The following is a 27,134-nucleotide window of genomic DNA, read 5'->3' as shown; positions in this document are numbered from 1 at the left end:
CTGTGATCAAGGGCTCCCCGCTCCCCTCCATCACATTCCCCCCGAACCACCCCAAGAACCCCCGCCGCGCAGGCGCCGCCGTCGCCCCAGATGCCGTTTCGAGAGCCGCGCCACGTGGGAACTGGGCCAGTGGGGGACGCGCAGGGCCCGCCCGAGGCGAGAGCGGGCTGGCCTTGCGTCGTCGCCAGCGACACCACGCCCGAGATCTGGCCTAGGGGCACGTCGAGGGACGGACTCTGGCAGCGGAGCATGCCGGCCCGGCGACGGATTGGACGGAGGAGGCGAGGCGGCAAACCGATTGGGTCACGCAGGGCGACGGGGGCGGGTCGACCCGGTTGAAAGGCATCGGGATCTTATAAATTATCATGCGAGGGCCTCGTGAGGAAGAGACGGACCGGGCAGTACAGAGTGCGAGGAATACGGACCAAGAGTTGCGACGTTCGACGCGGCGGGCAACAGTCACCGACGACGGCGCACACGATGTGAGTGCCCAGACCGTTGACCCCCCCCCCCCCTCATTCCATCTTACCGGGCCATGGACGGCTGGCGCCCCGAGTGTGCCCTTCCGCCCCGCTTCCCACCGGGCGGCGTAAGCCGCGGTTGCCGCAGAGCCGGGGAAAGGGGGAGGGGCTCGGGGGTGTTAGTGTGGTAGGTGTGTATGTCGCGGTCTATGGGTGATGTTTTGCTTCGTTGTCTTTGCGTATAAATACAGGTATTGGATTGCGTAGCGATGGTTTAGTGAGGGAGCGAGGCTGGACGAGGTCGGTTCGGGCGGCGGGAGGACACGCGGCCCGGCGTTGGGCGGGGTCGTGTCCGGAGCCCGGGACGCATGCTTGGGCGCAGCGGCCAGTTCGTTGGCATGCCCCGTAGGCGTCCGGAGTTTACCAATGGCGGAAGCCATGCAAAGGCGCATCGGCTTGTCTGGGCCCTCGTCTGGCCATCGTCGCGGCCGGACGCGATGTACGGGCCGCGCCGACATGCTACGGCGGCAGGGTGTGGGTTAGGTGGACCGTTCGCCGTACATTTCTCGTTTCGTTTTCTTTGTCAATAGTTAGAAGCCGGTTTAGTGTCAATAGTTAGAGGCAATAAGCTGGAACCTCACGGGTTGGATCCAGCGCGCATACTCGGCCTTTCTCGCGTAAGAGGTTAGCGCGGCCTAGCTCCGCGCATGCTGCGCGGATTCCCCCAGCGAGCGCGTGTATTGCCCGGCTTCTATCTCCCTCTGCCTTTCACTAGGTCTGGGTTGCTCTCTGGCCAATTGATGCCCCACGCTACTGTTTCGTTAGCGAATACCCATCTCGTCCGAGATGGATCCGACACGGACGCCGGGGGTTCGGTATGGGGAGAATGGCGTCGAATTCGCCGAACCGGATGTAACCCCGGTATGTAGGCTAGAGGTCGGAGAGAGACCGCCTGCGCCGGGATGTTAAGGCATAGCGGTGAGGTGTGCCGGGCCCGCGGCATCTCGAAGGGTTTCCCGCAGTTCCGCGAGACCGGAGGTTACTCGCGGGGCGTCGCCCGGGCCGGCGTTCGGGAGGTGACACGGACGCCATCTGTCAGTCGCTATGGGCAATTGCGGTAGAGGGCAGCACCCGACGGTGCGCAATGGCGGCGCGGGCACCCGCGACCGGCCGGCAGATGACTGTCTGCCGCGGTGTGGGTGGACGGAGCAGTCCACCGCTCGTGGCCCGCCAGCAGGTGGGTAGCCCGGCGCGGCCGTGACAAGGACGAGGAGCCAGACGACCGCAGTCCTGCTTTTACGCAGAAAGACGTTTGTGGGTAGCGCGGCACGAGACAGTTGCGTTTTGTTTTTGTTTTTTTTGAGACGGCCGACTCGTTTTGTCGTTCCCCACTTGACCCCAGGCGTGACGGCCTAAGGAGGCGTTGGTCATGAAGTGACCTTGGATCCGTGGGGGCCGCCTGGGATGCTCAGTCGTGCAGGGCGGTAGCGGAGTCTATCCGTGGTGTCTCCGCCTTGGGAGAGGGCAGGAGTCAGTCCGCTCTCTTCCGACGTGGTGCACGCCGGGCCTTATGAGCGATTGGTGATGGGATGTTCGGGACGGATAGAGATCCCGTCATCGACGCTCATAGGGAAGGCGACGAGGAGTTAGGTCGTCGGACAGGCCGGTCAGGCCGAGTCTCCAGAGCGTGCCGGCCGGGGAGACCGTAAGGCGTGAACGCAGGTCGCACCGGGCGCTCGTCGTCTGCCGAGAGGCCCCACCGTCCCATGAGCGCGCTGTCTGCCTCCAGGCCTCTGAGGGACGCGCTATGGGCGGTGCCTTGCAAGGCCTGCTCCGGCGGACGGGAGGCGAGGGCGCAGAAGCGCCGGAAGCGACGCCTCCGTGCTGGACGAGGCGCCGTCTAAGGCGCATGCGCGGCAGCGGAAAGCTGCGAGCGGTGGGAGCGGCCGTGTGAGTGCGGAGCCGCCCATCGTGGACGGAACGTGGGAAGCGTCGTCCAAATAGGGAGCCGTCACCCTGGAGGTCAGGCGAGGGAGCGAGTCGCCGTTCAGCTTTGACACTCGTGGTCGGCCCAGCAGCTGCGTCGGTGTCAAGCTGGCAAATCATCGTGATATGTTTGAACGGGGCTTAAACGTGCATTTATGGCAAGACCGAAATGTGATAAGTGAATTAAATTTTAACGAGGACCCATGCAGACGGCCAATTATAATGTCAAGGTGCGGGGAAAAAGGGGGGAGGGGGGGGGTCCCACCCGTGTGCGTGCCGAGGATGAACGAGATGGTGTGGGCGCCAGCGTATGCGAATGCTTGGAATGAGTGTGATGGGCGCCGAGTGCGTGGAGTCTGCGTGGATTAATTAAGGCGGGGGGGGGGGTCCCATGGTCATTACCTAGTGGGCCCTTGTCAATATAGTTCGCCAGTGCGGGGGACCATTGCCGGTTAGGCGCGTTAGTATGCACGCATTCCCGTTTTTGCCCCATTTAAATGATATCGCTAGCTAAAGGGTGGAGGTGGATACCGTGGTCAAGGGCGCACAGCCATGGGCGGGGAGACAGCCGTTCATGGTGCCTGACCGGATCCGCCATCCCGCCAATGCCCCGGTCACCCGCTTCATCCTAGCTCTGTGGCTCACATGAGTGTGTGTTGACGTCGGGTGTACCGGAGCCACAACGTGTCGAGCCGTGCGCTAACATCATGGAGCTCGTACGCTGACCAATGGGCTCCTCATTATAAATTTGCTCTCGTGGGTGGATGTGACAGCGGCAACCGGCGGCGTGCGACATCCAGCGGCGGCCAGGAAACCCCGCCCCATCGCACCGCACCACCACCCCAACGGTCGACATACACACCCCCACAGAAGAGAGGAATTTCAAACGAATTGTAAATGGGAAGAGGCACGCAACTTACGGATGGGATAATGATCGTAATACTGGAGCAGAAGCCACACTTCCAAACACCACTTTATAGGCAGTGTGTCGTGGTCTGCGGTATGTCAGAAGTATGTGGTCTTAAGAGTTAAAATTTAAAGCAAAAATGGAAAGAAAAGTCAAACAAAGTCAAACAACTTTCCATCAGCCCACACATCGAACGCTCCAACAGCACGCATTCCAGCTGACAATCGTGCTGACGACAAACCAAACGGGGCCCTTTTCACGTTTTCTCAATAAATTAATTGACAAGTTAGGTTCTTTTCGATGCTCGTTTAAAATGGCACCTAATCTCATGATAGAAAATACATATTGCCATACTGCATGGCCTGGTCTTAGTAATACTGTGTAGTAATACTTAGTAATAATAATCTTGGTAATATCTTGTCTTATATAACAAATAATCTTAGTAATACTCAACGTCTCGTCCTTCACCGGACATTTTCTAGAGTGACAATTTTAGACAAAGGCGATAAAATTACGTTTACTGGGATATACTCCCGTATTTTTGCAATTCAAGTTGTCTCGTGACTATTCTAACATGGACCTCATGCCTACATACTTCATTTTTTCGTCATATCGATGTGGCGCAAACATTCTGCATACATATCACAATACACACATAAGCATCTATGCACTGCATATGCTCATCATTGTCAGGTAACAAAACTCATCCGCGACATCCAGAACACTCAGTACCCCTGCGCTCTCCGCACTAATGGTGGTCCTCCGTACAGATGTAGGGTTACACGCGCACTTGTCGGTTAATGAGTGTCTCATTCGCGGAGGTGTATTGCTTTTAGAACTACGAGTTTTCGTCTCTGTGTGGAGCATGCGACCACTTTTGTGTCGTTGTTGAGCATTTGGCTTGTCAGGTGGGCTCTGTGTTGTGTCTCCGTGTGTGTGCAAGGGCCGCCGTTCTGTGGGTGCATAGCCAGACGTCTGGAAAGTGCCGTCGTTGTGCGGCCAATATACGCACTATTAGATTAGAGCGCACAGTTTCCTATGTTACATTTGTAGTGACACGCTACCTTGTCTTCTTTGAGTGGAGCCGAATCATGTGAAGGGTTGTCTTGCATGATCAAGGAGGATGTAGTTGGACTCTGATAATAGTGTGAAGTTTGATGATGTCATTGGGATCCTTCATTTGGCAATTGTGACTGACAGTGTTTTGAAGAGCCTTTTCGTCAACTTTCTAAGCAGGGGACATCATGTTTTTGAAGAGCAGTTGGAGCGTGTTCTGATGTTCTGTTTTTGGTTTCGGTTGATGTCCACTTAAACGTCATCGACATATTGCTGGTGTATATGAGGCTTAATGGCATCATCGACAGGAACTTCTTGCTCAACCGAAGACATAAAAGCTTGGGCAAACCTGGCTCCCAGTGGTGAGCCCATTGCAACGCCGTCTGTTTGGTAAAACAGCTTCTCTTTAGAGTATCGGAAGGGTGGCTTGGTGGTGCACAATCTCAATATGGCGGGCATCACGTGTTCAGGAATGTCTGGTGCGGGCAAACTTTCATGGTGGTAAGCGTATCGGGCTAGTCTTTTGGCCATTAAGATCGTTCACAAAACGTCAAAAAGATACTCAATGTTAAGTCGCTGTGACTTATATATATATTTTTTTCAAGATAGCAATGCAAAATGATATGATGAGAGCAATATATATATATATATATATATATATATATATATATATATATATGAAAATTGTGCATTGCTATCTTGAAACATCTTTTAGCACGAAGATGACAAATGAAGCATGACCAATTGTAGCGGCTTTTTGTAAAGTGTTACACAGTTGAACTATGGCAAAATCCTATAACTGCTTTGGTACATATAAACTAAAAAAGGACAAAAAACAGGCACACTACAAAGACACGAACACATTGTCACAATGGTGTTTATAGAACTCACCGTCGACCACCTAATAACTCAAGGGCTGTGCAAGAATTTATTAGTCTGTTTAAGGCTGGAGAGAGATGTTAATAAATACACGCTCCCAAACTTGAAGGCATCTGCGGTCATTGCATATCTAAAGAATGTCAGTGTTGTCCGCCAGCTGTTGTATCAATGTCCTGTTATGCTCGTTTAGCGTGTGCTCCAGAGGTGCCACCTGACGTAAGTGCATTGCCAGGCGTCATGAGAGCGTCGTGTTTACACCAATGTAGTGCATGGAACACAAAGTTTACAGCTTACAGTTTACAGCCTTCGATACTGCATTGAAATTGAAATATCAACGTATCTGTATCTCCATTCTTGTTAATTTTCTCTGAGGAATAAGGCTATTACTACTCTAATAAAGCTATTACTACTCAAGGTGGGAAAGCCCTAAGTGAAATAATCTCACGACATGAAAAAAGCAATAACGGAAACAAAATGGTCAGTGCTATTTATCATGGCAATAGGAAAATCTTTAACTTTTTATGAGAACCAGACAACCCAGACAAACCCGACCAACTGAAGTGCAACAAGGTAACATCAATTCAAATGCAATGGCAAAGGCTGAAAACTTCGTTCCATGCACTAAATTGGTGTAAACACGACACCCTCATCACGCCTGACGAAGCAATTTCGTGACGTGGCACCTCTGGAGCATATGCGACACGAACATAACAGGACATTGATATAACAGCTGACGAACAACACTGACATTCTTCAGGTGCGCAATGACAGAAGGCGGATTCAGATTTGAGAAAGCATATTTATTAACGAACCCCCTCTAGCCCTAAACAGGCAACAACACAAAATCCGCACAACCCTTGAATTATTAGGTGGTGGGCGGCGAGTACTGCGTCGAGTAGCCGACCTCCCTGTAGGGCGGCGGCGGCTGCTCAAGCGCCACGAACCCGGGCTGCGGCGGCGGCGGCGGCGGCGGCGGTGGTGGCGCCGCGGTTCCGATGGCAAGTGCTCCTCGACCCCGCCGGTGAAACACCGCCGATACGGGTCATGAGATCTGCATCGCGTGCAGCATGTGTCGCCGAATTTTCATGCTCACCACCATCGTTGTCAACACCAGCAGCGCAAAGCGGAAAACGCGAATTATCCAGATGGTCAAGCCCTAGCCCAGCACGCAATCCACGCGACCCTGAGGGCGGTGTCGAGCAGCGCGAGCCCGAAGAGGACGAGTCGCCGTGCCTGCAGCTGGCGCAGCGTGGGCAGGGCTGCGGCGGTTCGTCGGCGGCCGCTGTTTGCCAGGTGTTCGGCGGTGGCGGCGGCCTGCTGGCCGCCGGCTGCTCTCGCCCGCCGCCCCTATCTCATCTGATACGGTTTGCAGGTTGATATGTCGTAATTTGAGCTTAGGAGCGTGTCGACACCCGGGGTCATTTTGCGCCGAAACGATGGCTGCGTAGAACTATTTTATATTATATCATGTAAGGTGGTTGCTGTAGGTTTCCGAAACGTGTCTAAATAGCACAAGCTGTGCAAGGTGAAAGGTCGCAACACACAGAGTGCAAAGCATCTCCCACGCAGTTGCAGTTCACGTAAGCTGCGTGAGCGGCTTACTAGGAGGCTCTCAACCAAGGTCGCGCGGCGTCAGTGGGTGTATCAAAGGTGAATAAGTGACCGTGAAGCTAATGCCGTCAGAAAATACAAAACCTGCTCTCACCTCGATAGTGGGGTCCTCGCCTATGACTGAACGCAAGGACAATCTACTTCGCATATAACGTCCGCAGGGACGACGCTCGGTGGCAAAATGTGGTCGCTGTCCGAGAACATGAGCGACCGACAGCGTGAGGTGAATTCCCCTGGCAACAACGGGGAGGATGCTTCTTTGGCAGCGTGGGTCAGCGTCACATCGTCACAGACGTCACATGTCATGTATCACATCCGGACACGGCACCGCTCAACGCAGACATGTTCCAGTCGCACGTGGCCAAGCTTCGCAAGTGGCAGCATTAACGGGGTCATCTAGAGCCCCTACGTAATAAAATGCACGAAGCGAGAGCCCCCCCCCCCCATTTAGCAGCCGCCTTTTGCTTCTTGGAGAAGTCGCTAAGAAGTTCTTTGCAATATGTACCTACGAGGTTTGGCAGTTAAGACAATATTTAAACAGTTTATATATAAGGTTCGGTGTCTGCCACCTTGCTCACTCATGTGAATCTTGCTCACAAGCACATTTTTAGTCTTGCAAAGTGGTTGCAGACCGAACAGCGTCAAGTGACACCGTCCACAACAATCATTCAGCGCTCGTTACAAACCCATTGACGGTAATCGCACGTGTACCTGACCCATGAGCAGCCATGTGTACAGGCGCTGCGAGACCATTTCAAACACTTATTAGACCTCGTTATGTCTCATTACCCGATCAACACGTCCACCATACAGATATCAGCCACGGAGGTTTGCCATTGCATCCGGTTTTTGTGAGTTTGGGTTCACCTCCTTTCTTTTGCGCTTATTTGGCTCCAGCTTACCTTTACGGCTTGACTTCATAGGTGCTTTTTACCATTAGTTTCACATTAGAGGAGCTGACCCTTTGGGGCCAAATGCGGCACTTTCTACGGGGCTTAGCTTCCGCATTGTAAAGACCCTCTCTAGGTTGGAGTCTTTGGGTGTTCATTTACCATCTAATGTGACATTTTACGCTCTTTTAGTGTTTGGAAGATTGTCTCGACCATGGGTAAACCTATGTCTCTGGAGGAACACACGAGGATTAAAGGGATGCAACTGGAATCTGGGGCAGCCATGCACGAAGGTATCCCCCGGTGAATGGGTTATGTAAAAGGGTTAGCAACCCCCCATGACTCTGAATGTCCTGACACCCTTTTTCGCTCCTGTGGCCTTCAATACCGCTATCGCGTACTGAAGGCCATAAGATACCGGTGAGCCCATCGCCTTCAATACTGGTGAGCCCAGCCATTTCCTAGCATGTGATCCTTTGACACTGGGCGACCGCATAGCCAACGGTTGTGTATGGACTGTTTGCTTAACACGATTGAAGAACCCCACATCCCATGGTTGTAGCCGACACGATGTGTGGGGTGCGCACATTACCACATACGGGTGCTGAGCTCACACACACCTCATGATATTCGCAGTGATATTCGTGACGTGTGATTATCAAGGATGGCTAGCACAGCCCGATCGACACATCACTGTACATCAACAACTGCTTCTCGTCAACGACCGCCATATCACGCACTTTTGCGATACCGTGCCTTAATAGCACCGCCCTGGCAGAGCAAAGACAGCTCGATATTGGCGCAAATGGGGCCATAAACATCGCACATCGCAGTGGTATTGCACACTTTACCAGCGTTCGAATGCATACGTAAGTGTATTGAGCATGGAAGCATTCGCTGACGATTCACAACAAAATGTGGCTTCACAGAAAATGTGAAACTCACCCATGTGAAGGAAAAAACCTGATGAGCTTGCCACGACCATACGCTGCGTTGACCATGGTAAAGGAGACAATCCCGACTGATCCAGCATCGCCTTTCCAAAAATCATTTCTCCGACCGCGCTTGCTCCCTGTTTTGAAGACAGCGGTGGGTGGCGCAAAGATCCAATGTGGGGCCTTAAGTGCGCATTCGTCAACTTAGGCTCCAAAATGGTGGACACCAAATTCACCTGGGGGCGGGAGGGGCACGCTGGACGTTAATAAGAGTCAGTGGCCCACCACAAAAATAAGAATCGATACTTCTGAGTCTGCTGCACGCCACCGCGTATTTGTATCTTTCATAAGTCTCTTCGGTCAGTACACGCGATCCCACAGCAGAACATCACTGCCACTGGTGCGGCCCTGCATCAATCGCCACCAGCACACACTGCGCCACAATAGTCACAGATAGCTGTCAGGACTAGGCCTGACTCTCTTCTTCTTCAGGTGTTTTACTAGCTCCCTCAGCTGATGTCACATGATGACCATTGTGACCCCTTTCCAAATGAGGTCACCATAACCAGTGTGGTCCTCCGGTCGAGGTCACCACTTAGCGAGGGGAGCGCTGGCTACCGGTTTGGCCCAGGTTCCAATAGGCGTTCTCGTTGAAGGCGGACGTGGGGCCTCCGCCGGCCGGCTGCGTGGCCGCAGGTGTCCAGTGGCCGACTTCGCTGTAAGGCGGCGGCGGCTGCTCGGGCGCGCCGTGCGGCGGCGGTGCCGGCTCGGCGGTCACGAACCCGGGCGGTGGCGGCGGCGGTGGTGGTGGCGCCGACGATGGTGGCGCCGCGGTGCCGATGACGAACACTCCTTGACCCCGCCGGTCGAGCACCACTGCCGTACGTCCGGCGCCTTGTATCGCTTGCAGCAGGCGCTGCCGGATTTTCACGTTCACGATCACCGTCGCCGCCATCAGTATCACGAAGATGGTGATATTTATTACCCAGATGAAGTACGCCCCCCCGTCCGAGAAGTTAATCCACACGACCGTGAGGGTGATGTTGAGCAGCACGAGCATGGCGAGGACGAGGCGCAGTGTCTGCAGCTGGCGCAGTGTGGCCATGGCTGCGGCGGTCCGTCGGCGGCTGCTGTTGGTCAGGTGTGCGGCGGCGACGGCGGCGGCCTGCTCGCCGCCGGCCGCTCACGCTCGCCGCCCCTATCTCAGCTGATAGGGGCGGCGACGGCGGCGGCCTGCTCGCCGCCGGCCGCTCACGCTCACCGCCCCTATCTCAGCTGATAGGGTCCGCACGCTGATAGGAACGTCACGAATTCCGTAACGCATGGTGTTAAGGCTGACTTGAAACAACCGAAACAGGAGCGGTAATTCATTATGAATATGGTAAATAATCGGAAGCTTACGGAACTTTTTAATTGCCTTTACGGGAGTGTTCCACATTTATATGGGGTTTTGAACCGAAATAGACACCTTGAAGACCTTTTGGTGTCGTTCTCAGTCATTCCTCTCTTAGGATCTAAGCCTCTCTAGTTTCTGAACTACACGCCCGCAAAATGGGGAAAGGTATATCGCGTGGAGTATTTCAAAACCACCTGGTAATTCATGACGTCATAATAACGTCATTCAAATCCTGCTATCAATTAAGCCGTGCAGTGATCAAGGCCAAGTACGATTTAATTGTCGAGGCGTTCATATTTGGCGTTCGTGAGCGCTATTTTTAGATATAATGGCGGTCATTGGCTCTCAATCAATTCTGTTCAAAGCGTGATGACGCAACCAAACCATGACGCACTGAGTAGCATATTTCCTCAGCAGATAATTGTGTTGACCGCAACAGCATTTTCCACTTAAAAAGTACACCAACGGTTATGTGACCTTGTTTCATCATATCTGATGCTTGCTTTGATATCTCCAAATGTGAAACGCTACCTTTAACCAACACAATTCACCGCTCATCCGGTTTATTTAATAACTCCGAGTATCTAGGAACAGCCCCCGCAAATTGAAGGCTGGGCATTCAAACAAGCATCGCAAAGGTGAAAAGTGTTTTCATATCATTTAGGACCGCTTCGGAGCAGATGAGGTCATTCGTGTAGAATATTCGGTAGCGGTGAGCTTTCCTTCGGTTGAACATGTAGCAAGACGATGAACCTAACGCCACGAATCGGATTGTTCTAACCTCTTCGTTGCAACACGAAACGACACCTTCCTTCTTAAGAGAACAAGACCAAAACTGTGCCAAATATTGGACATTACAAGGCATATTCAGCATTGCCCCAACGAAACCGAGCTTTAGCCCACCAAGTTAGTTAACATGGTCTCCACTTGCCATACACGTGATGATGAACGCATTGAAAGCGGCCGGTTGCATCGGTTTAACTTCACAGCGCGTCAGTAAATCTCAGGGATGTTGCGAAATTGATACATTGGGACGCAGCAAAACGCAGAGGAGGTAATATGTGATACCTGATGAAAACTTAAGTTCGGTACATTAGCGAGGTCGTTGTTCGGTGCATTCATTGCGAGGTCAGTTGTTCAGTGCGTTAGCGAGGAACATTATGCTAATAGATAAGACAGTTGTATTAGCCTTATTCCCTGGAAAAGCCAGGATATATGTTTGGATATATATGGAGATATAGTTTGGTTGGTATATCGGCAACACTCTTTTATCGAAACAAAAACAGAAGTGAATTCAAAATTGCCTGCCGATGATCCTACCCGATTTTTCAGGTTATTTTTTGAAACAGCAAGTCACAGCTTTTTACAGGACGCCAACATTCAGGAGATTAAACAAAGAGCAATTGCCAGCCATTACCGAGATACACTGCTTATCTCCCTGAAGGTTGGCGTGCTATAAAAGCTGTAGCTTGCTGTTTGAAAAAATAACCTGAAAAATTGAGTAGGATCATCGACAGGCAGTTCTGCATTCACTTCGGCTTTTGTTTCCGCAACGGCATGCTGCCGGAATATCAACCAAACTTTATCTCCATTTTCCTGTTTTTTTTTCTTCCGAGGAATAAGGCTAATACCATTGTCTTGATGAATACGCCTGAAAGAGTGATAGCAATGGTGAGGTATCAGCGTGCCGTAAAACGGGTGGAGAAAACTTTCCTTAATCTAGAAAGCTAAGGATGTTTTTAGCATTTTCATCAAGTTTAGATGGTGCCGGTCCAAAAACTGTGCCGACTCGATACAGCTTTCGGATCGTCATCTTTTGAACTTGATGGAAATAAAAATACCGCCAGGAAGTCTGCCAGATTTAGGAAATTTTCTACCTGTCATAATTTTCGTAGTGGCAGATGAAGCAAGAGACGTCTTTTGTTGTGCAGTAATCTCCGAAAAAGCGGAGGAGGGAGGGATGGCCAAATCAAACGTCGGCCCCAGAGGAAGGCGGAATCCATCCTCCAGGTGCTGAATATCACAATATCTACCATTGCGTCAGATTCATAAGTCAAACCCAGAACATACTTGTATGTTTGCTCCGCTGCAGCAATATCTGTGCATCAAATATCACGACATTACGGAAGTTTTACACAGCGCTAGTTCAGGATATGACAAACGGGTCAACTGAGCGGCCACGACAATCCAGCCGCCAGCGTCGCTTGAGGGCTCAGGGGTGATGTCGCAAGGTAAGTCGAGAGGCTGAAAGGGAAAATGGCTTAAAATTACAATCGCCCACAAAACAGGCCAAGAACAGGTTTCTCCCGGGTTTACCCACCTTCTCTTCATGGTTTGGGGCGGGCTGGGGACGTCCCCAACTGTCAAGGAAAGTGTACCCGTATGAGGGATCATGCTAAATGGAGCAGATAACACGAAATAAAGGCTTGAGGCTGTTTATGAAACTAGTTTTTGGGCGGAAACATGCCAGCAAACAAGGGGAACAGCACATGGAGGGCGGTCTGGCAACAAAGCTGGTGCAGATCAGGGTAGAGATGGCAGAGCAGCCTGACAGCGTATAGATTCGGTCTTCAGCCATTTTTTAGCGTCCGCACAGCGTGCGGCGAGCCAGCCGGACCCGCCCCCGTATGTGTACAAGCGTGACGAGGCAGAGGGCGCGCTGCACCGCCACGTCGGGTCACCACGCTTTCCACGCCGGACTGTGCAGGGACGCTCCGACCAAGGTCGGCCGACTGCGGAGCGCTCTGCTGCGGCGCACAGATCACGTAGGCGTTCGGAGGCTCGCCAGAACAGTGTGCCGCCGCAGTAGCTGCCTGGAGGGACGACGGCGGCGGAGACGGACGAGCCGCATATCTGTGGTGGACGGGGCTGGCGACGGAGGTGGACGAGCTTCATACCTGAGGAGGACGAGGCTGGTGACGGAGGCGGACGAGCCTCGTATCTGGGTGGACGAGGCTGGTGAGGGAAACGGACGAGGCCGTGCCTCGTGTCGGAGACGGATCAGCCGGAGAGCGACCGACGAGACTTGGGAAGACGACCAGCCGTGCTGAGCCGGGATCGTCATCGGCATCCAGGAATGGCTGGAGGGGTCCAGCACGCCGATGACGGTGGGTAGAGCCGGTCACTGTATGCACATCGGTCTGTTAAACCGGTTTGTTCGCGGCGCTGTGCTCCAAAGGGTGCGTTTTGGCTCTTGATGTGAAAGCGACTCGTTGCGTTTTTCGTTAAACATGCATCGGTGGGTGGTCGTGCCCTTTCCGGGAAGCTACGTTTTTGCAAAGTCACCGTCCGCGTAATTTTCTCGCGTGACATGGATACCAACCTTTGCACGCCTGGCACCAGCGTGACGCGCGGAGCTAGGCCTACAAAGGCCAGGCCAGGCCTACAGGTCACGATGTGCGCTGGGTTAGACGGTAACAGACGCGAGAGTGACCAGTATTTAGATTATGTCAAAACACGAACGGATGGAACCCGTCGCTTTTGGAAATCAAGACTAGTGGGGCGTATCAATAGACCAAAACATCCCACTTTCATGAGCTTAGCAGGCAGGGCTTCACTGATGTGCAGCGTTCGTGGAAATTTACGAGTGGCATCCGACTAACGTGGAGAGGGGTGAAAAGTGGACACTCTTGCGAGCTATGTGGTGGATCGACGCAACTGATGCGACAGACTTTAGCAAGCTCCACTGTCCATGAACTGCGTTGCCTCTTCGCGCAGTTCGGGCTTCCCTGAAATTTGTCAGCCGTAGTGGACTCCCTTTCCAGTCCAAGGTGTTCACTCACGTTTTGTCCGACAACGGTATTCGGGTCGTTCGCGGTGTGCCCTGCTGTATGGTTAGTATGTCTCAGTGTCATTAGGGCTCAACGACGCACTCAGCTGCTGAGGCTACATGGCGTCGCCTGTCTCTCACCCTGGCGGGAGCGGCGTGCACCGCGGGGAACCAAACTCCATTCTGACCCCCCCCCCCCCCCCCCCATATGGTCAGTAATGGCCTGGCCTAACGTGCCGTCCAGATCGTGAAGAAGGCCTAAAAGGCACGTTATCACCCGTGGCAACCTGCAGGACCAGCTGTTTGGCGTTCTCACCACGTACCGGCGCACCCCTTTAACGAGCGGCCAGTCATGCACAGCTGCTGTATGATCGTAACATTCGTGCTTCTCTAGACATCATGTTCCCATGCGACAACAATGTAACTCGTCATCTTCCGCGGCGCCTGCTGGCAGACTTCAAGATGTGTGTTCGAAAAAGCATGCAAATGTTTGCGGTGATGAGCGTGACAACTCTACATTTTTGAAGTGTTAGTACCGTCGTGTAGCACAAATGTCGCGTATAAGTCTTTGCAGTAGAAGTAAAGTCGCGTATGGATAATGGCTATATGTTGTTGCAGGAGTAATTATGAGTACAATTTTTTGATGCACAAGTTTTTCGCGTGGCGGTAATACGGCGTGAAGTCCCTGCAGTAGAAGTAATATCCTGAATCAGTAGCGGAAGTGTTTACACTAGAAGTCATGGCGTGTGCTAATTTTTGTAACATAAGTTTTGTCGTAAAGCACTAATGTGTCCAAGTATTGACAGAAGAAATAATGTGGCACTCCTCTCGGTAGGAGTGTTATTTTAAGTGATACTCGCACATGCCATACAGCTGGCGCCTGTTTCGCGTGGGGCACGTGTACTGACTCACGCTGTCTCTACAAACTCTCACACCCAGTCTTGAAGCGCATGTATCCTTCGAGTAAGCAGGTGCGCACCAGTGGCTCCCTCTCCAGCGACGCATTACACGAAATGCCCACACCATGCTACTCTGGCATTTGTTGCGGTGCTGCTATATGCGGTCGGCTGCTAGTCGCTTGGCGCCTTCACTATTGCGTCTCCTGTTTCAAGAGCATTTGTAGCATGCACCAAACACTAGCCTTGCTCTACGCGCACCGTGTGCTCCTTCACCCACCACCAATGGCTTAACGAAACGATGAAAGGAACTGAGTACATTTCAACATATCGTGATCGTATCCAAATTATATATATATTCGTGGGTTTTTTATATTTCCCCTGGTCTTCAGCGTTCACCTCAGCCTGTCTTACGCGGTGACAGCGATTGGTTGCCTTGGTCAATCATCTGATCGTTCGCGCCATTTTCATTCGCGCCAACCTGCCTGTCACCAAGCACGTGCGAACAGTGTGGGGTCAATAAAGATGTTTTAATTGGTTGGACGGGGAAAGCTCCTCGAGCATCAGAGTAGTTCGGCACCGGGCCACTGAACGATCGCTTGTTGCGAGGAAGTTGGTCTTTGGGCACGAGCTCAGCGTGATGCCAAGAAAGGAGCAACCAAATGCAGAAGAAGGCAAACAGTTTTTTGCCTGCATTGCCTGCCATGGCTTCAGTTGTTAAAAACATGGCGATTACTGTTTCACGAAAATGGTTGCCCACACTAGATGCAGTAATAACATAACGTTTAACCCTCATCTCATAGGCCGCTAATGTTACCGCTTTCCCGACGCATGGGTTGTTAAGATACCTACCTCTCCGACATGTCGTACTATCACGCTCAAATTTTCAGCAGCCTATGTGACATGCATCCACTGGCCGTGTGACACCAAAAGCATATTCCTAACTTTTCTGGTTTCAGAGCAACGGCGGTTTTTGAGCAACACCACAGCGATATTGTTGATTGGAGTTTTAGAGTGCGCCGTTTACTGTGGTCATTTTACACCCAACCACGGCGATATATGGGCGTCGCGGCCGGTGGCCGGCAACCAACGATGCCGCGCGACGCGTGGGCAGGGCCGTCACTGTTACATTAGCGGGGTCATATATTATAAACGAGTGCTCAAAACACATAAACATTTGAACCGTTGTGCTCAGAATTGAAAAAAAGCACCGGTTTGTGCTCCGTGCGGCACAAGGCATGGTCTCAGGTATGGTGTCGTAAAGCATAAAATGTGCGATTTTCCGGAAATTCGAAGTTTGACGTGGCAGAATAGGGTCAATTATTGACCTAAGAGCATGCAAGCCAGTATCAATCGCGAGATCTTGTTGGTACTAACCCATTGTGATGTTCCACTAAGCTCTATCTTTATAGTTTGGAAAAGCCTAAAGTCGCATCGACCCCCTCCCCCTCTATCAGTCCGCGTTATGAAAAACGGGAATTAGGGTGAGGGTTAAGACATAAGCGAGCGAGCCCATGTCTTAATCCTCACAGCGAGCGCAGGTACTTGCACGTGCGTCAAATATACATGCAGGAGTATTGCTTTCAACGACATATTACTTGAGCATAACATATATGAATGCACACTTTTGCACTCCGATCTCTTGGGGCCAAAGCCCTCGCGTTATGCTACTCCGATTATAACTCGGTCAGATGTTTCGGAGTCCATAAAATTTAAGCAATAACTCGTGCCGCCTTGCAGAGACAGCGACTTCTGTTTGGCACTTGGCCACTGACCGACGCAGCCGCCTTTTTTCAGGGGTTCTGATTAGTGCAAAAATTGGGCACCTGCCTTTTCCATACTTGTGGAATGGGCTCACAAGACCCGGGCAATACGGAGCCGGTTGTTCCGCACTACTGGCGCCTGACCGATACAGAGGCCCTCACCGAATCAGAGGGCCTGTGCTGGACGCAAGAGGCCCTCTGATTGGCATATGAGGGGCTGGGGCTGCGGACCAGACCCCTTAATGCCAACTCCAGCCAGCACTTTGGACCCCCTCAATGACTGCCCCTGACTAACTCGGGGTCGTAATCAGCAATCCCGTAGGGCTCTCCGGACCCCTTGTCGAGCTCCCTCGAACGCTGCCCTTGGTGGACTCGGGACCAGTTGTCAACGAAGGACCCCCTGTTAGGCATTCTGGACACCTGACCGACAAAGGGGCCTCTATTGAGTCAGGGGCCGTGATTAATGTAAATTGCAGGTCCCCGCCTTGTTCCTGCTTGGGAAATGGGCCCTCAGGTCCGGACCGAAACGAAGCCGACTGTCCTGTACTGACGGAGCCTGACTGACACAGAGGCCTTCATCGACCCAGGGGTCCCCGATCGGCGCAAAGGGCCCGTTGACGGGACATTGAGGGTCCGGCCCTGTGGTCCTCAATTCGGGCCGCTGATGGCTGGTCCCTAGGGGCCCTTTGGACCCTTCTTTGGACCCCTCAGACACCCTCCCTGCCGGACTCGGGGCCCTTCCATGCATGACCAGACCATGCATCTCAAACGTTAAATCATCAATATATAAAAGGATGCCTCTTGGTGAATTACTATTCAATCAAAAGACGGTGTTGAAAGCCGGAAGATTGAAGGCATAATCGTAGAGTATTCAACAAACATAATACCGTTCTCTTCGACGGTCGATGCATCAGCGAATATATATATATATATATATATATATATATATATATATATATATATATATGCAAATATAGATGAGCTTATACAAATATATACAAGCATATACATACATATATATATATATATATATATATATATATATATATATATATATATATATATATATACATATATGCTTGTATATATTTGTATAAGCTTATCTATATTTGCAAGTAATGACAACGATGGAGCTCATTTAGGCATTTTCCTTGCATGGTGCGCCCTAAACGTAACGCTGCAGTATACATAAATTGGCACCGATGGGGCAAAGGCTCCCTGATTACCATAAGGGAACGTATACAAGCATACGAAACGCATGCTTGAACCCGCCTGTAGGGCCGCCAGCCGCCAGGCACTCAAGGTGATTCATGTTATGTTCCGCTGTACTTATCACGTGATCATGGGCTGAACGCCGGCTCGAATGAGCCATCTGTTGGTGAAAGAAGGAAGTATGCCATTGTTGTATCATCTAGCAACAGACATCGGAAAAACTTAAGCACTGTAGTGGCATCTAGCACCAGGAATCAAAACCAATCATGGATGTGAACGCTGGATGCTATGAACATGGGATGCTGCGACTTTGGACGTTGCGAGCTTGGATGCTATGAACGTCGCCAAAAGACACGGAATGAAACGCATTTTGGAGCTATAGGTGACAATTAAGGCTGTTAACAATTTAATAGGTGTCAAGCCATAAGCGTTTTTAGCCATACTGTGGATATGGCCCAAAGTTTACAAGGTCTTTCAAGACTGTTCCAAACAGGCTGGTGTATGGCCGGCCCTGGGATTGGTGTGACCGGCTGCATGCACCGACCCACGATACGGTTTTCAGGTGTTCTGTTCTCTGTTCTGGCCTTCACCAAACGGTGTAAGCTACACGTCGTGACCAGCTGCGCCGACGTTAGCATCCGAGAACCTGAGGAACCTTGTTATTCGTTCTTTCGCTGTTTTAGATTTTTCCACATGGACCGGAAAATAGGTCTGTGGCTTATAACCATGTGTCCGCCGCCCACATATCAATCTGAGCTACATGCTTGGTGTGCCCACGTCAGCTGTATCTGAACGCCGTCCCTTTGCCCCGCCAGCCGGAAAGCTGCCGGACCAGGAGAGCGGAGTCGGTCGCTGCAGCCGACCGCCCGTCCGCCTGCTGATGCTGCTGTTGGTGACGGCCGGCTTCGTCGTGCAGATGATGCTCCGCGTCACGCTCTCGGTGGCCATCGTCGCCATGGTCAACCACACGGCCATTCCGCACACGGAGCAGCCAGCGCCGGTCACCTGCTCCAACTGGAGCAGCGGCGCCGCGCCGGCGCCCCGCCCCGGCGCCGACGATGAGGGCGAGTTTGCCTGGGATGAGGTGACGCAGGGGACGCTGCTCTCGGCCTTCTACTGGGGCTACTTGGTCATGCAGGTACCCGGCGGTTTCCTGGCTGAGCGGTTCGGCAGCAAGCTGGTGCTGGGCTGCTCGCAGGCGGCCAACGGCGCGCTGGCGCTGCTGCTGCCGCAGGCCGCCGCCCAGGGCGCCGGCTGGGTGGTGGCCGCGCGCGTGCTGCAGGGCTTCGCCTGCGGCCCCGTCTACCCGTGTCTCTTCCCGCTGGTGGCGCGCTGGTTCCCACTCGACGAGCGGCAGCGTGCGTTCGGCGTGGTGAACGCGTTCACGGCGTTCGGTGTCGCAGGCACGACAACGCTGGCCGGCCAGATAGCGGCGGCACTCGGCTGGCGCGCCATCTTCTACGCGTCCGGCGGCGTAGCGCTGCTCTGGTGCGCCGCCTGGTTCGCGCTCGTGCACGACACTCCCGGTGAGCATCCTCGCGCCAGCGGCGCCGAGCGCCGCCGCATCGCAGCTGGCAACGTGACGCAGCCGCGTACGCGGCACCGGCCGCCATATCTGGCCATCCTGCGCTCGCCGCCCGCGCTCGCTATCGTCGTCTCCGAGACGGCCAACAGCTGGGCACTCACCTACCTCATGACGTCGCTGCCCACCTATATGAAGCACGTGCTGGGCTTCGACCTGCGCGCGAACGGAGCACTGAGCGGGCTGCCGCTGCTCGGGCGCGGCCTGACCTTCCTGGTGGCCGGCGCGTTGGGGGACCTGGCGCTACGCCGCAGCTGGCTCTCCGTGGCGGCCATCCGACGCACGGCCGCGGTCCTGGTCAGCGGCGGCTGCTGCCTGCTGCTGCTGCTGGTCACCTTTGTCGGCTGCCAGCCGGCTGTCGCCACGTTCTTCCTCTGCCTCTCCGGCGTGTTCAACGGCTTCATCGGCACGGGGCACCTGGTGAACCCGCTCGACATCGCGCCAAACTACTCTGGCTCCGTGTTCTCCGTGGCGAACCTGATCGGCAACGGCGTCTCCACGCTGAACCCGATCGTCACAGGCGCCATGATTCGGGGCGAACAGACGGCCGAGCGCTGGAACAACGTCTTCTATCTGGGCGCCGGCATCTTCTTTGTCAGCCTGGTGTTGTACCAGCTGATGATGTCGGCGGAGCGGCAGGCGTGGGACCGACGTGAGGACGACCCGGGGGCCTTGGCGTCCGCGGCGGAGCTGCCGGTTCGGCCCGTGCAGGGAGCTGCCGCCGAAGAGGAGCCGGAGATCAAGGCACCGTGACGTGTTGGAAGAAGCACCGGCGCGACCTGAGTAGGGGACACCCTCGTCTCTCGCAGGGGCAGACGCGGCGCGCTGGGCGGGGACGCGGGCCGGAGCAGCGCAGGGACCGTTGGCAAAGCGATCCACGGTGGTGACTGGTCTCTGCATGCAGTCGGTTCGACGTTTGCGAGTGATCCGCGTATGCTCTCTGTGAAGTTGATATGCTGCAGGCTGGGCTGCCTCTGCAACACGTTGAGCTCGGTTACGAATGTGCCGAAATGACCGTGTTGCCGGGCCGTTCAGATGCTGTACATTCCAATGGTATGTGTCGGCGAGGTCTGAGCATGCCGCTCAGCAGGCGGCGTCATGGAAATCCTTGCTCTTGCTACCACTGGCTTTAATTTGCCGCTTATTTGCCGTTTGAGCTTATTAGCTACGAGCCATAAGTCCATTCATTCCCCTTTGGAACAGACGACGAAATTGTATTAGTGATGCAGGTTACTGCTGCGAGCAGCTTGTATGCGCGCAATATCACTGATGCTTCTTTTGAAACATGTTCCCTTCGTCGATTATTCAATGTACTAGTCAAAAAACGATATCATATTCTATCTTACCAATAATTACTACTTATCTGCTATTCGATACCATGGTATATTCACGCAACATTATGTGTAAAATGCACGGCGAGAATGCTGTCCGACCTCTGGACTGAACATTGGCATGACCTCATGTCATGTCATGACCTAATGCCATGACATTACCTGCTCTACTGTTGGCAATTTTGGTGCAATGAAATACAAACGCATTCACTCATGTAGTATTAAATCGGACTTGTTGATCTGCATACAATGGACCGATACCAACTCCATGATATTCCAACTGCTAGTATAAAGATGCGCGGTGTTAAACTCAGGGTCTATCATTACACATGATATTTTAAAGCTCCACGTTCTTCCCGCAATGTTCCTGGCAGTCCTTGCCATGTGCAGCTCCAATCACTATCACAAGCTTAGTGCACACAATTACATCCGCTTCATTTACACGCATGCGTTTCATTGTCGTAGATATCCTTGGTGTGAGGTCGAGAAAAGTCAGCAACGGTTTGACACCAAGTAGTGATATGCCATATAATGATATGCGTTTGTCACAATCTCGTAACAAAATCGGGACCATCAACATACACAATCATCACAAATAGCTCAGAGCAGCTCGTCCGTGCTGCATCTGTATATGCATACATACATATATATATATATATATATATATATATATATATATATATATATCTCTCTCTCTCTCTCTCTCTCTCTCTCTCTCTCTCTCTCTCTACATATGTATATATATCTATATATATACCTTTATCTATATCTATATCTATCTATCTATTCATCCATCTATCTATATATATATATCCCTATATATATATATATATATATATATATATATATATATATATATATATATATATATATTGCATGAATTGAATTTGAGTGAATATTACCAAATATCTGACGTGATGTTCAGCCTGATTCAGCGTTACAACCATTGTTAAAACATGTGAGTGATTTAGGTTCATACTATAGCGAGCCGGTGAATATTAGGTGCATTCAATGCAAATGTCCGCATTTAAGGTAATATAACAACAAACTACAATGACTTGCAACGCATGGATATTGGTTTTTATTTTAGAATCACTTGACACGCTCCAAATAACTGGACCAGGCGCGGTGAATATAATGGCAAGCATGTGTCTAGTAACGCACACTTCGTTTCTTCATGCCTGGAGCGCTCGCTTCCACCTTTTCGTCATGCAGAACCTAGAGCCCTGACCACCGTCTGAGGGTTAAAGTTGTCCACCTCCTCAGTGTTTCGGAAAAAGAGGCTATGCCCTAGTGAGCCCCTCCCCATCCCGTCCTCCTTAGCTGCCACTTTAGCCAGCTGAATCAGGCTATGCCCTAGTGAGCCCCTCGCCACCCCGTCCTCCTGAGCTGCCGCTTTAGCCAGCTGAATCACAGCTACAGGCAACAGATGCCTTATTTTTTAGTTTTTCACAGCGGCGCCAAAACATTTTTTATCTATCGGTCAACGAAAATTTCTACTCCCTATGGGAAAGTTTCGCAGTCAGCTAGTCCAGACTTCATTATGATCGCTACTGGTTCGGGAGATGTCTCCTGTCCCTAAAAACACGAAGGGTGGAACCATCTGTCCCGGCAAGGCTCGTACAATCTGAGTAATGCAACTTATACTTGAGATGCCTCACGCCGGCAGTGCCTCGATCCATGCCGTGCGCAGCCAGTTAAACATGACGTCAAAAGGACGTCATGGCGCCCATGGCGTCACCACAGTTCGCGTGACGTCACCACTGTCTGTGTGAGGTGACCACCGCCCGCGTGACGTCAGACCTTCTGAGATAGGGTCGGCGGGCCGTGAGGAGGCCGCCGCCACCGCCGCACACCTGACCAACAGCGGCCGCCGACGGACCGCCGCAGCCATGGCCACACTGCGCCAGCTGCAGACACTGCGCCTCGTCCTCTTCGGGCTCGTGCTGCTCAACACCGCTCTAATTACCTTGGAGGTCAGTCTGGACCTGGACTGTCTGGGTCGCCAACTTCGTCATCGAAGTGCTACTGATATGGGCAATGGCGATGATTAGCCTGCGAATCCGGCGGCACCTGCTGCACGCGATGCAAGGCGCCGGACCTACGGCAGTGGTGTTCGACCGTCGGGGTCGAGGAGTGTTCATCATCGGCACCGCGGCGCCACCACCGCCGACGCCACCGCCACCGCCGCCGCCGCCGCTGCCGCCGCCGCCACCGCCAGGGTTTGTGACGGCCGAGCTGGCGCCGCCGCCGTACGGCGCGCCCGAGCAGCCGCCGCCGCCCTACAGCGAAGTCGGCTATTGGACACCCGCGGCCACGCAGCCGGCCGGCGAAGGGCCCACGTCCGCCTTCAACGAGAACGCCTACTGGAACCTGGGCCAAACTGGTAGCCAGTGCTCCCCTCGCTAAGTGGTGACCTCGGTCGGGAGGTCAGGCTGGTGAAAGTGACCTCGGTTGGAGAGGGATCAGAATGGTCACCATGTGACATCAACTTAGACGGCCAGTGAAGGACCTGTAATGAAATAGTGAGGATTAGTCGTAACAACTGTTTGTGGCGATCGCTTCCACATTCCCCGTTGTTGTTGCTGTTCCAATGTCTCCGTCCCCGAACATTGTTGGCGTGCGGTGGGCAGTGATGGCGGTAGACGAAATGCCCGTGATGTACTACTGTGAAACTGCACTCCATAAAGGCGGAGCCACACTCAAGGTACATATATCCCAAGAACAATTCCGAGGTGTACAGTTACATGTATCCCGAGAAAGTCGCTTCATTCTGTGTGAGGTCAACCAGCTGAACGCACAGCTTCGGTACATCGTTAGGAGTGGACGAGTGAGCTGGAATAAAAAGCCGCGTCACAAAGCAAGCCGACCCAGTGTTCCATTATTCCATAAAATACGGACGCTGACCTGCCAAGAGTACGCTCTCAGTGGCCAAGAGTACGCTCTCAGTCGGCCAAGAGTACGCTCTCAGTGCTGCAGGAACATTGCGATGACGAGTGGTCGCAAATCGCCATTGAGTTGCGCTCTGGAGTGAAATGTTCATTTCGGAAGCGCTCCTGCAGCCAGTCGTCACAATACACCACTGGGGTCATACGGTGTCATCCGATAACATCGCCTACACCGACGAAAACAGGTATCAGTATGCGTAGCGATGCACCTAAGCTAAAAAAATGCTTTCAACAGCTTGGAGAAGAAAGAAGCATGCTGGTTCGACGTTAAGGGTATATATATATATATATATATATATATATATATATATATATACGAAGTTACTGTCGTCATCATTGGGGCTTAACGAAGGACTCGGCTGCTTAGGTTATATAGCGTCGCCTGCCTCTCGCCCTGGCAGGAATGGCGGGCACACTTTGATCTAGTTCCTACATACTGAGCCCACATATGGGTTTCTCCAGATGGAGTTCAAACTAAACAAGCGGGACGGCCCGGCATGCATCGATTTAAACAGCGAACCCACGACACCGGTGAAACGCCGAACTCCATTTTCGCTCGCTTTCAGAAAACAGCGTCATCGCTCGAACAGTGCTGAGTTGCCGGCCGCGCCACCACTACAACCGACACTACAGCGGTGCAGGGTGTCAGCGCAAGATAAGTGCGAATTTTCGTAACTTACGAAAAATGGAAGAATTTCCCTGTAAGCATGGTACTATTGTGTATGATTACTCTAGCAAGTTTGCGAAGTCGCAAATCACAGAAAAACATTATGTATGGTCAAAGTTTTTCACAGGTTGACCTCTTTGACCTACGTCACTGATGATGCTTGATCAAAACTTAAAATTAGCACATAGAATGCGAAATTGATGGATGCGCAGGTACTAAAAATGTCATGTTGCTGGGCGCGTTTTTTTTCGGCCTGTGCTAAAAAAACCGTGGAAAAGAAATCGACTTACCCCCGCCAAGCGGGCTACGTTTTACTCTTTCACTTGGGGGGGTATAATCGGTAAGGTGCCCTTGACGAACCGTCGAGAGTGGCGCTGGAAGTGACGAATAGGGTGAAAAGGTCTCCGATGTACCGGCAATGATCGGTGACAAAAACTGACGCTTTTGCGAACCAGTTGTTGGCAAAATTGTGATTATGCAAACAAACCATAACAGACATAACATAATAGACGAGACCATTTTACAACAGAACATCCCGGCTAGACGAAACTCAAGGCTTGGTATTGAATGTGCATTCATTAATACTTGCAGCACGAGCACGGCTAGACGAAACTCAAGGCTTGGTATTGATGTGCATTCACTAATACTTGCAGCACGAACACGTATGGAACACGTGTCGAAACGTTGACGTATTATATAAACGAAACGTTGACGTAAACGTAAACGTATTGATTGTTGGAGGGTGTCGGATTGGTAACGTCACACCCACAGCCGTATTCTCACTGGGTGCGCGGTTGAACCTGGACGATGCACATAAACCAGAAAAAAGAAAATGTCAGCAGCGTAAACGTTCTGCGAATATTGACATTAACACGTGGTCGGGAGAGGTTCAACTTGACCCCAGAAGGTTTTTTTCCCGGAGCTGTAGACAACTGAATAGCGGATCGCCTGACATCAAAAATTTAGATATACCTTGTAAGGTCGCTGACGTATAGCTGGTCAAAGTCAGGCCATGATTTCAGCGAAGGCAATTTCTAGAGAATCTTTGCATTTGATCCAACAACGGAGTGTTAGACGAAGCCATACATGTCTGAGATACTCCCTTAGGCAACACAACAATTGAATGAGCAAATTACATTGATCTAAAGTCAGGTATGAAGGTCAGACCATGATAAAAATCAACCTGCTTATTACTCGGGTGCCTGCTGTATGCAGTAGTCTCTGGTGCTCATTTCGAATTTATCGATAACTGGAACTGCACTATACAACTTCCATGGACTTTTTACAGGTCAGAATAGGTCACTGACCTGGATGGCCTAGATGAGCGTTTTGTTTTTCGCAACACACTCTCTACCGTAATTTCTATCGCTCACCTAAATGCAAAACTCACAGCGTTCTTGCATGATTTTGGCCACCATGACCTTCAAATTTCAAATGAATTCACTGATGTTATAAGAGCATGTAACATTAGTTTAAAACAGCTATACAGGTTTCAGGAGACCTTTGGGGACCAGCTTGGAGTCCGACTTTGTTTGACCTTATTTGACCCGAAGATAATAGCCTAGGAACCTCAAACTTTGACATAAGTGATTTCACGTATAGGTCAATAAACCCCATGAATTTGGTGTCTCTAGCTCTTTTAGCTCCAGATTACAGAACGGTCAAATTTACCCCCACCCTAGCGAAGGGCATCCAACCTGCCACCCAGGCGCGTGTTAACCCTCTGACGCCGTCTAGCGAGAGTGGACATCAAATCGGGTTTTGCCTCACTGTATGAGATGCTCCCTCAGCTTTGTTCCACAGTGTTCTACAGGGCCGCTCCAACTCACTACTTGACAGCGAAGCAAGTCAAACGTGCCCGAGCCCCGGTCGACCTCGATTGGGCGCGCACGTTTCTGCAGCCTTGGTCAGCGCCACTCAGCGGGAGTTGAAAAAATGTGCCAGACCTGTATCGAAACCGACCTGTTGAGATGGGCCAGGCTGTGGAGGGGTCACCAGAGCGTCCACCAAAACTAGGCAAGGTTTCCACTGTTGAGATGCATCAACAGTTCCTCACCTGCATCCACTCAATTAGTCAATTAGTAAGCATGCCAGGCGTGCTTAGGCACGCCTGGCATGGACTCACTGCCAACCAATGCGCCACAAAGCGGAGCACCCAAGTGCATGCTGCTCGAGCCTTGACATCACATTTGGATGATCTCCCTTGCCGGCAACAAGACAATGCACCTGTGATGTACACTGAAGGAATATTTAATCACAAAAGTGGAAAAAAATTAAAATCGTTATCGCGCGTGTAAGACGACAAATCCTGAACGTGCACCAATGACCCGTGCTAAGAGTGCATGCCATGGGATGGAGTGCTCGCACTCAGGCGCTAGGCGAAGGGCATAACTGCGGTGAGGTCGGGTGACACTTGAGCACGGACTATCGCGCGCACGGACCAGCAAGCGAAGCATAAACAAACAGCTATTCCGGTCCCTAGGAAAGAACGACTAGTCCAACTAGAACGGATCTCATCAGTTTAACGCATTATGACCCAAAGCAGCAAAACAACAAAGCAGCTAAGCAACAAAGCAACAAAGCAGCTAGGAATTAACTCCCAGAATGTAGGTAGCCGATGTACACACGGCATACATGAAGTTTCAAAAATCACTGGTGATTCGACTGTATCCTGCCAATCACGCCAGGGATAATAGCACACGATCATGCATGTTCAACCTAAAATGTGTTCCACATACGGAACGTAGTGCTTCCTCCATTATCAACACTGCAGACGTTTACCCGAACATAGTAAAGGACAAGTCACGCTTCCCTGAACTACTATGGCAACCGCACACTTGCTGGC

At 51.9% G+C, this 27,134-nt stretch overlaps 1 protein-coding gene across 2 annotated transcripts; it reads left to right on the top strand.

The window, feature by feature from the left end:
- Positions 1 to 403: 403 nt before the first annotated feature.
- LOC119106262 (putative inorganic phosphate cotransporter) lies at positions 404 to 20,888 on the top strand. 2 transcript variants are annotated; one of them, XM_037229877.1, is made up of 2 exons: positions 404 to 482; positions 18,577 to 20,888. In XM_037229877.1, the coding sequence occupies exon 2, from the start codon at positions 18,642 to 18,644 to the stop codon at positions 20,094 to 20,096; it is 1,455 nt and encodes a 484-aa protein (XP_037085772.1). In that variant the 5' UTR covers positions 404 to 482; positions 18,577 to 18,641; the 3' UTR covers positions 20,097 to 20,888. The 2 variants fall into 2 exon arrangements, with proteins under 2 accessions (XP_037085772.1, XP_037085770.1); XM_037229875.1 differs by lacking the exon at positions 404 to 482 and adding an exon at positions 12,993 to 13,228.
- Positions 20,889 to 27,134: the final 6,246 nt, after the last annotated feature.

Source organism: Pollicipes pollicipes, unplaced genomic scaffold (assembly GCF_011947565.3).
Source record: "Pollicipes pollicipes isolate AB1234 unplaced genomic scaffold, Ppol_2.1 Scaffold_6138;HRSCAF=7277_pilon_pilon_pilon, whole genome shotgun sequence".
In the NCBI taxonomy this organism is placed as follows: domain Eukaryota; kingdom Metazoa; phylum Arthropoda; class Thecostraca; order Pollicipedomorpha; family Pollicipedidae; genus Pollicipes; species Pollicipes pollicipes.
This window is presented reverse-complemented; position numbering and strand designations above follow the sequence as displayed.